The 12,223-nt window shown below is 36.9% G+C and overlaps 1 protein-coding gene across 4 annotated transcripts in view; it reads left to right on the top strand.

The window, feature by feature from the left end:
* The window catches only part of LOC126881153 (kielin/chordin-like protein), a 101,709-nt gene extending 89,687 nt beyond the window's left edge, over positions 1–12,022 (top strand). For all 4 annotated transcript variants that reach the window (XM_050645226.1, XM_050645227.1, XM_050645228.1 and 1 more), the window contains 2 exons: positions 5,045–5,565; positions 9,562–12,022. In XM_050645226.1, coding sequence (XP_050501183.1) covers positions 5,045–5,565; positions 9,562–11,946 — 2,906 coding nt within the window. In that variant the 3' untranslated portion in view covers positions 11,947–12,022. The remainder of the gene's footprint in view (positions 1–5,044; positions 5,566–9,561) is intronic.
* The last annotated feature ends 201 nt before the right edge of the window (positions 12,023–12,223 follow it).

The raw sequence follows: 12,223 nt of genomic DNA, 5'->3' as shown, positions 1-12,223 counted from the left end.
GTACCGACATTTTTTGTGATCATAAGTTGCTCAATTTTTATGCTAGAAACTTTTTAATATTTCTTCTGAAAGATCTTATTGTATGCTTGAAAAAACATCATGTAAGTTTTCCTGGAAAAATGCAAAGTTTTCCCGTTATTTGGCATTGATTATTTCAAATTATGCATTTACCGAAAAAAGCTAACCTTTAACATGCCGTATCTCGGTTTGTATTGGTCGTAAAAATATTATAGAAAAACAGTTTCGTTTGTGTTACTAAAAGATACAATTTTGATATCTACAGTTTTTTTGATTAAATGCATATTTTGCGAGTTATTCTCAAAAAACCCTCTAAAAAAGTCGATTTTTCCGTCGAAAAACTGTTACTTTCAACCACGAATGACTCGAAAAATATTAGTTTTACGAAGAAAATGTAAAAAACATTTTTTTCTTAAAATTACTTTTTACATCGATTTACATGGTTAAATTGTAATAAAAAATTCCCACCCCCGAGATGGGGTGGCAACTACCCCCAAGGTTTTAGCGTACAGCAGCATGATATAGAAAATGATCCTTGGACTATTTCCTACCTTCTGTGAAAATTTCAAGTAAATCCATGCTGGACGAAAAAATTGCGAGCCAAAATGCTTCATTTCCTCGACTAATTATTAAGTGTAATCTTTTAATAAGATCCTTTGATTTTTACAATTAAACGACACTCAAAAAGAATGTGTGTGTACTTTGTACGCACGTAAGAAGTTATACTTCTATTATATGATTCCAACGAAATTAATATATGTACTTTGAATAGTTTATTTATATTTTATTTAAATATTAAACTAATTTTAATACTTACTACTTTCCAAACATTTTTATTAAAACAATACCAAAAATTAAAAAAATAAAAGAATAAAACACACACAAACACATTGAAAAATGCACCAAAGAAATGATTTCTGAACAATAATTGTTGGCAACAATTTTTTTCTGACAAAAATTATATAACAAATATATTCACAATCATAAAATGTATAAAAATCTTAGACATGAAATCCACTTACACACACCCGTCGCCCGTCTTGACCACTTACACGTACTTGTCATGTGGGAAGGTAGGCTAACTGAACGTTTTACTGTTTGACAGTGCTGAATTTAATCAAATTAGTTTGATTTTTGTGTGTGTGTGTTCACAAAGGGAATTAAAATATTAAAATAAAACAAAACATAGAGTAAGAAAACAATAGGTATATTAGATGAAGAGTGGTGTAAATTTTGTTGGTAATCAAAGTATGTAAATCAAAGCATTACCTACTAAATAGATAGGTACATACATTTTCCAAATAGGTAAGTACCTATGTAATTTTTTATTACAATACTGAAACATATTTACAATTAAGTACGTACCTGTTGCTTTTAAAAACTATTTAAAAAGTTACTACAATTATAAACTTGCTCTTGTCTGTGTCCTCACAACAATAAAATCTAATATACCTATACAATATTTGTTTATCCATAACCTCCATATTGAACAATTATTGTCATGTCATTTGAACACCCAATCAGAGCAAAGGTATAATGTCTGCGCCGGGGAACAAGGTTTTTGATGAATTCGCGCATATTAAATTTCACTCCCATCGCGCCTAAAGAAGTATACCTTCAAATTTATTTTATTTATTTATCGTATGGCATAGATACAATAAGAACACATAATTTAAAAAAAGTATATAAAACATTACATGAAGTATCACAAACGAACATCTCATGTATTAATATAATGTAAAACATTTTCGGTCGCATTCAGGAACTCATCCTACTCCAGGGTACCGCCTTCGGGGGCATTCCTCAATAATGTGGCGGACGGTCTGCCGTTGTGCACCACAGTCACACTCAGGAGTAAGGGCCTTTCCCCATCTATGCAAGCTGTCAGCACATCTACCGGTACCTGTTCTTATTCTGTTCAGCGCCGTCCATGTATTGCGGGGCAGTTCAAAGCCTGGCGGTTTCTGATCGATACAGGCCATTTGGTGTGATTCCTGTGGTGAGTCGCTCTCCCATTGTCTTCTCCAAGCGTTGGTGAGGTCGAAATGTTCCTGATGTAGGGAGGTGGCCCTTAACAATGGGGGATATCTGGAGCGCAGTCTGTTCATTTCGATATCAAGCTTATCATGGTGGATGGGTAGTTGATGGTTAGCCTTGATTTTTCGATATTCTCTGAGAAGAGAATGACTTCTTCTTAGTTTCGGCGGTGGAATGTGACTCAGAATGGGAAGCCAATAGTTCGGTGTTGGTCGAATTGTACCTGAGATCATTCGCATTGTCTGGTTTAATTGGGTGTCAATGATCTTCGTGTGTTTGCTATTGAGCCATACCGGCGAAGCATATTCAGCCGCCGAGTATACGAGTCCGAGAGCGGATGATCTGAGTACGGAGGCTGAGGACCCCCATGTGGTGCCACATAGCTTTTGGATTATATTATTTCGCGTCTTCAGTTTTTCTGCCGTTCTATGTAGGTGTTCCTTAAAACTTAAGGTTCTGTCAAGAGTCACTCCAAGATATTTTGGTGTTGAGTTATGAGTGAGTAGTCTGTTTTCAAAGTGAACGGAGAGTTTTTTGTTGGCTTGGGCATTATTCAGATGGAAACAGCACACTTCAGTTTTCGTTGCATTGGGCCGTAGCCTCCATTTGCGAAAATATTCACCCATAACAGCAAGGTCATCCGTTAGTATTGTTTCTGTAACATACATGTTATTATGTCTTGCTGCAATGGCCCAATCGTCAGCATAGCCAAATTTCTGCGAAGTTGTCCTAGGTAGGTCCGCGATGTATAAATTAAAGAATAAGGGTGCCAAAACAGATCCCTGTGGCAGTCCATTGCTGAGCTTCATTTGGACACTTCTTAAGTTGCCCATTGTGACGTGAAAAGATCTGTCGGTGAGCATGCTATCCATGAGTTTGGTTACCTTTTGGCATGGGATGGCACGGATCAGTTTGCAGATTAATCCTTGTCTCCAGACGGTGTCGTATGCAGCTGATAGGTCAATGAAAACAACGGATGTTTTTTGCTTTCTTTGAAAACCTGCTTCAATATGTGTTGTTAAGGATAGGATCTGATCTGTGCAGCTGCGGTTAGGTCTGAACCCTGCTTGCTCAATAGGTATCACCCCCAATATGGTGTTACTAATTCTGTTGTGGATTAAGCGTTCCAACAGTTTATAGACACAGCTCAGCAGTGCAATCGGTCGGTAGTTTTGGGGTTGATCATTTGCTTTTCCTGGGTTTCAATATGGCTATAATGGAGGCCTTTTTAAGGGGATGGGGGATTTCTTCTGATTTTAATATATCTGTGTAGAAATCAGCCAGCCATTTCCTAGCATATTTGCCACAATGGAGTAAAAATTCTGGATGTATTTTATCGGAGCCGGGTGCCTTTCCAGACTTTTTTTCTGATATTGCTGAGGTAATTTCTTCTGGAGTAAACTCGTCAGAGTATTCAGATGTAGGCGGGCATGCAGACTTTAGTGTTTTTAGTTCTTGTTTTACTTTGGTGGTGTGGTCACGATCTCTAGGTGCCCTTGAGTTTGCTACAATGTGGGAGGCCACTCTGTTGGGAACTATAGGTACTTTGTCTCTAGTTGAGTGTCGGCTACTACCAAGTTTTCTAAGTAAGGACCACGCTTTTCTTCTTGATTTACTAAAGTCTAGTTTTTCCACAGTTTCCATCCTTTTTTGCCGTCTGGCTGCATCTAAACTGTGCAGCAGTTCGTCCGCAATTTCTCGGTCTTGGCTTTCGTTGTATTCTTGATACAATTTTTCGCAATTTTCATCCCATCCTGGGACATAATCTCTACGATATCCTCTGGGTATAGTTTTCTTCGCTGTATATATAACCGCGCCAACAAATCTCATATAGTTTGTACGTGTTGGGGTTATCCATCCGAGACATTTGTCCAATCTTGCAGTAAAAGTCGCCCAGCCTGCTTTTTTAAAATTCCACCTAGGTCGAAGGAAAGATGTTATTATTGGTATTTTGATGCCAACTTGTATTACAACTGGTCTATGTTGGCTATGTGGAAAATCTGGGAGCACTGTACGTGAAGCTGCCAGGGGTTGATTGTTTTCGTTTGTGGAGACAAAGCATAGGTCTGGGTTGTATTCTCGCCTCCAGGCTGCAGATCGAAAAGTTCCCCTATCTTTAGCGTCAAAGACTAAATACGTACCAGCCCCTTCGCTCCAGTTTATCAAAGCCCCGCCATTTTGATCACTTTGTCTATACTTCCAGAGTTCGTGATGGCTGTTGAAATCTCCAACATACACTGAGGGGTGAGGCTGAGCGTGAATAACATGCGGAGGCCACAGGACTGCCGGGGGTTTATAAATATTGCTGACAGTAATTTCGCCAATTTGTATGGTAACCGTATGAATGTTATTTATGTCTGATGTAGAACATATGTGTGCATTTTCTATTTTGTTTCGGACATAGGTTGCTACTCCATAAGCTGGATGGTAAGTTGCACCCAGTAAATCGTAACCATGAATTCTTCCTCTAGCGAGAATTTGTTCCTCGTTTTCTACATGGGTTTCCTGAATTACGACTACGTCGATATTATTTTCAATGAGTACCTTTTGAAGGTACTCACATTTACTTCTACTAATACCTTCTATATTTAAATGGCATATTCGGACGCTTGGTCCGAGTCGTTTTGTTGCTTGGTCCTGAGAAGGTCCCTTTAAGTTGTTGGCTGGAGGCATATCTTATTATTTTAATGTGTTCCTTGCCAGGAGATCTAGAGATTCTAGATTCTCTGGCTGCCTATCGTGCTAGTTCATTTAGCATTACCCAGGGTGCACGTGTAGTATTCTACTACGGACGCGAACTAGCTTTACACCCTTATACCTTCAAAAATTTTCACCTAGGGAAATATTGCTTATGCGGAGGCCCACGGTGTTATCTTTTTTTAAATTTTAATATGTGCACCCCCAATACTTAACAGTGGGCGCCGCCACTGTAGTATAATTATTGCTAAGTTATTATGATAATATATTTTACCCACTGATTATTTTTTAGATAAAACCAGGAATTGTAATTGTGTCACTTGTACTTGTTCTCCATGCGATTTTCCCAACAGCGCCCAACAAGCATTGAATTGTCAGTGTATCGTTTGCCAATGTAGTTTATGCCAGTTAACGAACGATCAACTACCTGTTAGCCCTTTAATGCCCTGTAATTGTACTGTCTGCAAATGTAACCCCTGCGGCGATCCTAATAAATATAGAGACCAAATAGACCATGAACCCCATTTAGCTGGTTGTGACTGCTTAACATGTACATGCAATCCATGCGCAGATCCAGCAGTGCAAAGAAGCAAACAACCTGATCAGCTAATCCAGGAAGCTGGCCACCCACAGCAATTTGGAGCACATGAAATGAAAAATTGCAACTGTGTTCAATGCTGCTGTAAAGGTTCCACTGCGGAGCAAAGAGAGAAGAAAGTTGATGCAACTGATGAAGAAGTCCCGTGTTCTTGCCCGATTTGTATGTGCAAAAAGGATAAAAATACACATGGGAAGGGAGACGAAATATATGCAGTAAGTTATTTAGTATTACTCTTCTATATTTTCTCCTTTGTAATGATGTAGTTGCGCAGCGCCGCGCCGTCCATAAGGGCGAAGAGGGGCGGTTCCCCCCGGCGCCGGATTAAAAGGGCGCCGGTAGGTGCCGAAAAATTTTTTTTGGCAATACCGAAATTACCAGTAACAATAAATAAAAGTAATGACATTGACTAAGGACAAGAAAGATTTTACCCACTTTAAAATATGTGAATTCAAACCAGAAATATTAGCAATATTTTATTATAAAATTGTAAACTTACCAATCGTAGGTAAATAAAAATAGCAGCTAGTATTACTTTGATCACATAAGTGTACGAAACCTTATTTATCTCAACTGAACTATAGGTTTGAACTATTATACTGCCTGAACTATATGTTGAACACTATATATTATCTGAACTATATTATGTTTGTTCTGTGATAGTGGAATCGTTGTTTTTTGTAAATAACGAAGAAGTGAAGTCACTTCAAGAATAATGAAAGGAAAAGCAGTTGGAAAAGATGATGATATTTCTGGGTAAGTGTGGAGAGCGTTACCAGGGACAGAAACTAGGTGGCTGACAGGTTTATTTAATAAAATTATGTATTTTGGACAAATGCGAGACGAATGGAGAAGCAGTATATTAGTACCTGTTTACAAAAACATGGGAGATACAACAATATACAAGCTACAGAGCCATAAAACTACTTAGTCACACCATGAAAATATGGAGGGGGAGAGTAATTGATAGACAGATACGTGCAGAAACCGAAATATGCGATAATCAATTTGGGCTTATGCAGGGCAGATCAACAACAGATGCAATTTTCATTATAAGGCAGCTGATGGAGAAATACAGGAATAAAGAAACTTATAATATGATGGTAAATCTTCAGAAAGCATATGATGATAGAATTCCTCGAAAGATTCTATGGTGGGCACTCATTAACAAAGGAGTTCCGGATGTATATGTAAATATTGTGAGGAATATGTATGAGGGAGCAACAACTAGTGTTAGGGCAGGTGTGGAAGAGACTGATAAATTTCATGTGAAAGTAGGATTGCACGAGTACTAGGACTCAGTGCTTAGTCTTTATTTATTCTTATTAGATTTGGATCAGATAACAGCGAAGCTACAGAGTAACATTCCCTGGTTCTTAATGTATGCTGTTGGTGTAGTATTAGTATGAAATAGTAAAAGCGACTTAGAACAAAAACTGGAAGAGTGGAGACAAGCTCTTGAGGAAAAGGGTTTAAAACTTTTTGAAAAGTAATAGTTTTAACTACCTACGATCGGTATTAAAGAGTAATGGAGAAATATATGGAGATGCATGTAGTGGAATTAGAGTTGGATGGATGATGGATGAAGTGGAATGAAGCGAGTGGTTTGTTGCGTGACAGAAAAATTCCAGTGAAGCTGAAGGGAAAATTCTATAAAACACTTATAAGGCTAGCTATGAAGTACGGAAGTGAATGTTGGACAGTTAAAAAGAAAGAAGAATACCCAATCCATGTGACAGAAATGATAATGCTTAGATGGATGACTGGAGTGACAAAGAAGGATGAGATTGGGAATGAGTATATTAGGGGAAGTCTAGGGTTGACACCAATAGATGCCAAAATGAGAGAGCATATGTTAAGATGATTTGGTCATGTCGAACATCGCGACGTCAGTCACCCAATATGAGAATTCTTGAACTGCAGGTACCTGGAAGGAGTAAGAGAGGAACACAAAAGAAGACCTGGGCGGAGAGGTTTAGGCAGGACATGTCGGTAAAGGAGATTAATATCGATATAATCCAAGACAGAAACTTATGGAGAAATGCAAATAGTAAAGCTGACACCGCATAGATATAAAGGCAAAGAGAATGATGATGAAACAAATAGTTTATAGGTTTTCGCTTTGTGCATGACTGACGCGATATCACCCAGCGCCTTAATCAGACATTTTTGGATCTCACAATTTGACGTTAAGCATATGATAAATAGGTAACAGTTATGTACCATTTTTGACAAAGATTTTTGTACAAACAATGACAATGACATTACAAAGATAGCTCCAATATTGTCATATTTCGCCAGTACTCACGTTGGCATTGTTTCAAGGTACCCCCACCATAGTAACCCACGGAGCGAATACGGTATACCGATTCACTAAGTTGCAAAAAACTACTTACAAATGGAGGAGGAAAGGGGCGGCTAAAATTTCTTACCCCGGGGCGCTTGAAAGCGTTGGCGCTGCCCTGTAGTTGCGTCATGTAATTTGTTTGACTATTTCTGTCCTATTATCTCTCTGCTGTAGGTGTTGCTTTACTTCGGAGAATGAGTAACCAGTCATGCCCTTTATTTGGTCCGACCATCGTTCTGGAGATCTTCCTCTAGATCTTTTGCCTCTACGTTGCCTTCAACTATCATTCGTCCCATGCCTTCTCTTCTTCTAGTTATGTGTCCAAAATACCTCAGATTATTGTTGTTGATAGTTTTGGTGAGTCTAGATTTTATGTTAATGTTAAGTTCTGCTAGTATTAAATTATTTGTGCGATATGCGGTCCATGGTATGCGCAACAGTTTACGGTAGACCCGCATTTCAAATATGTACCAGTATACGCTTCGAACCTGCTCTTTTGATGGTCCAAGGCTCTGAAGCGTAGGTGGCGATAGGGAATATTAATGCCCGAACAAGGCATAATTATGTGTTTTTTGTTATGTCAGTGTTCTTCCATATTTTTGTGAGTTTGACTGTTGGCAATCTGCCCATTTTAATGCGTCTAGGCGTCTCGTCTTCGCATCATCTACTGTTAATAATAATGGAGCCTAAGTAATTAAATTTTCTAACCATTTCGTAACCTGTCAAGTTTCTTATCTCTGTTCGGTTGTTTCTGATTCTATCGATGATCATTACTTTGGTTTTATGTACATTTATTTTCAAACCACATTCCGTACTCACGGGGCCTAGCCTATTCATAATTTCTTTCAGTTCTTCTAGTGAAGAATCCAATATAACAGTGTCATCAGCATAACGTAGGTTTTTGTTAAAAAGTTATATTCTCACTCTAGGTACCTATACAATGATGAGCGCGCTAATAACCGGCAAAATAGCGGAAAAGATGGAAAACATAATACATTGCGAAACAAAAAGAGATGAAACTAGTGGAGGTGGAAATGATCGTTATAAACGTATTAATTAACATTATATTAAATAGTTTCCCACCTTTAGACATCTGTGACAGGAGTATTTTATAAAATTTTACTGTCACAATGGCAGTTGTCATACTCTTCTGATACGTCTAAAGGTGAGAAACTATGTAATTTAATGTTATTTATACGTTTATAACGATCATTTCCATCTCCACTAGTTTCATCTCTTTTTGTTTCGCAATGTATTATGTTTTCCATCTTTTAAGCTATTTTGCCGGTTATCAGTATATTATCTATACATTTATTGAATAGAATGGGGGATATTATACATGCCTGTCGAACTCCAGAATTTAATTTGAAGTTTTTCGAAACCACATTATTAACTCTTACATTAGCGGTGTTAGTTACATAAAGTTCTTGTAATAGATGTTCTGGCGTACCATTTCTCTAAGTAGGTATATTCCATATTTTATCCCATTTTACTTTATCAAAGGCCTTACAACAAAGTACAAATATGTTTCTATGTTAAATTCTCGAGATTTTTCGATAAATTGACGAAAATTAAGAATGTATTCCCTTGTTCCTCTACTTGAGACGAATCCGCATTGTTCTTAAGGAAATTGTAGTAAAATAATTAATTTTAGTCTTTCATTGATGATGGTTAAAAGTACTTTGCTCGCGAGAGATATCGTATATATCGTACTTTTTTGTATTTTTCTGCTCTGCACCAGGTATATTTTTCTAACACGCCCGTTTATTCTTTGACTGTTTCCCTTTTCTAGTCACTTAACAAGTTATTGTAATTTTAATCGTTTACCCATTTAAATTTGTTTAATATTCTCTTTTGCTTGCAGGATGAAAAGATGGTAGAAAGTAAATATAAAAGTACTCCTAGCTCTAAATGTACCTGTGAAACATGTAGGTGCGGCGACGGTACCAAACAACTCGCTAAAACTGATGTACCTATTCAAATAACCAGATCAATTCATGACCGTGATTGTATTTGTAAAGAATGTCTCTGTGAAGAGTTACAAAAGACTTCTACAATAGAGTTTGTAAAATGCCATTGCAGTACCTGCAACTGTGTAGACTGTCTTTTTAGACAACCAGAACCTCAAAGAAAGATTCAAGATAGAACAATTACAAAAATCCCAACTCACTGCACTTGTAGAGACAAAATGGCCAATGAATGTATTTGTAAAGAATGTAAGTCCTTCAGTGACGTTAGCACTGAATTGGATGATAAAGCAACAAATTCACTTTGCAGCTGCAGTGCTTGTTCATGCTTGACGTGTCACACCAAAAAAGTTGAAAACATTGAAAATATGAAATGTTATTGTGAAAAATGTAAGTGCGAGAATTGTAAATTTATTAAATATCAAACTCGAGAATTCAATATCAAAGAAGAATTAGGTGACAACAAAAATCTTTGTACGTGCAGTCCTTGCAGTTGTACTGATTGTGTTTTAAATAACAAAATAGAAGGAAAAGCTATCAAAAACAATAATCCTTGCCCTATTTTAGAAGCTAAATGTACGTGCGTGGAGATTCCAATGTCACAACCAACACGTATTGAACAACAATCAGAATATGTACCAAATGTTCCGAAAATGAAACAACATCATTCGTATGCTGCTTATCACGCTTTTGTTGACCCAATTCATGTTCACAAAAAATTACAGAACCTTACATCTTTACCAGAAACCGAAAAAATTAAAGCAGCAAAAGGTCAAAAAATTGAGGCAGAAAACTTATATAATTATTTGCCAATCTTGCTTCCACAATCAGCAATGCCAGTTCGGACACAAGCAAAAAGAAAAAAGAACTATAAATCATCAAAAAGTAAGAAAGCGCGAGGGCTCACTAGGAGTGCAGAGTTAAGTAGGTTTAAGCAATTTGGTCTTTCTAGATCCAAACCAATACCGTATTCTGAGGAAGTGTTTCCTGTTTCTCAGAGCGATGTAACGAACAACCGTACTATCTTCCACCAATTAGATCCAAATCTACCAGAAAAACCTTACGACCTTACAGGGAACAACAAGTCTTTTCTTAAAGACAAATGCAAATATGAGGAACAAATCAAAATCCTTAAAAAAACTCTTAACAAAATTAAAGGACTGAAAGAGAAATATGCTCATAATTCACACAAACGGTCTGTATTTAAAAAATCGTGCGAATACGAAGAATCTATATCAGAAATTAGTACGGCTTTCAAGAATTTAAAGAAACACTGTAAAGCTGATGACAAAACAATTAAAGAACTAACGGAAGAACTAAAACGTTATACGAGCAGCACAACATTTTTCAACATCTCGACCAGTGTTCAACAAGAGAGTGAATATGATCATACTGTTACAGAACTGAGCGTCGATATTCAACAACAATTTCCATGTTACAATCCTCTAAGAACATCCGTACCAAATATTCCAGTAGTACAGCAGGAAACTGTTAAAATTAGACCTGCAACCGCTACACTTGGGCAACGCAGACGAGGCAATATTTGCGATTGTGCTTTGTGTACTAATGCTCATCCTGATATTTACTCTAATACTGGGTACAAGATAAGCTCACGACATAGCAAATTAATCCGAACAATAAATTATGACACTTTTAATAAACCTAATACATTATCTCATAATCTTGCCCTGACATGTAAAGAGGACAAAAGAGAATCAGAATTTCCACCGTATTATATTTTACAACCTTACTGTCTAACAAAAGAAAATATTCCTGTAGAATGTGAAAATCACCATGAAACGGAAATGATAAACGCTCCTGACTTTGTGCAACCAGCTGCTGGTTTAAATGAAACAGTTAATACCTGGAGAAACAAGTGTGCAACGGATAATGCAAATGATATTAAAATGACAAAGAACGTTGAAACACAAAGTTTTGATAGACCAAAATTTAATGGTGTAGCTTGCAAATGTGGAAAATACCACAAAGATAACAGATTTGTAAACCTAACTGGATTCAAAGTGATTAACGTTAAAAGGATAACTGTAGATAGTATTGTGGTAGAATGGAAATGTCCAAAAAGTAAAGCTGTCACCGGCTATGACATTGAAATTAACGGGAAGCAAAAGTCTAAGATCTTAAGTGGCTGGAGAACGTGTGCCATGATCCACTCCGTTGATCTTTCTTCTGTATTATATATTTCAATTTATGCAATAACACCCTGCGGACGATGTGAACCACCAGCAAAGGCTATTTACGAAATTAAACAAAAATCAAAGTGATCAATATTTAATTACTTGTCTCGTGTGTCTTGTATCATTTTTTCAATTTTTTTTAATACAGAGGCCTAATTTGATATATTTTGTCCATTTTTTTTTAAAGAGCTAATAAGGTGACTTCTACAGTAGTTGGTAAGTGTTAATTAATAAAATATAACACATAAAGAGTACCTACAACATGTCCATATTATTTAAAGAAATTATATACATTATATTGCACATTACACAGATCCTTCTTAAAAATGTACCTTTGACTGTCTACCTGTGAGAACCCGAAAAA

Source organism: Diabrotica virgifera, chromosome 3 (assembly GCF_917563875.1).
Source record: "Diabrotica virgifera virgifera chromosome 3, PGI_DIABVI_V3a".
Classification (NCBI taxonomy): Eukaryota; Metazoa; Arthropoda; class Insecta; order Coleoptera; family Chrysomelidae; genus Diabrotica; species Diabrotica virgifera.
This window is presented reverse-complemented; position numbering and strand designations above follow the sequence as displayed.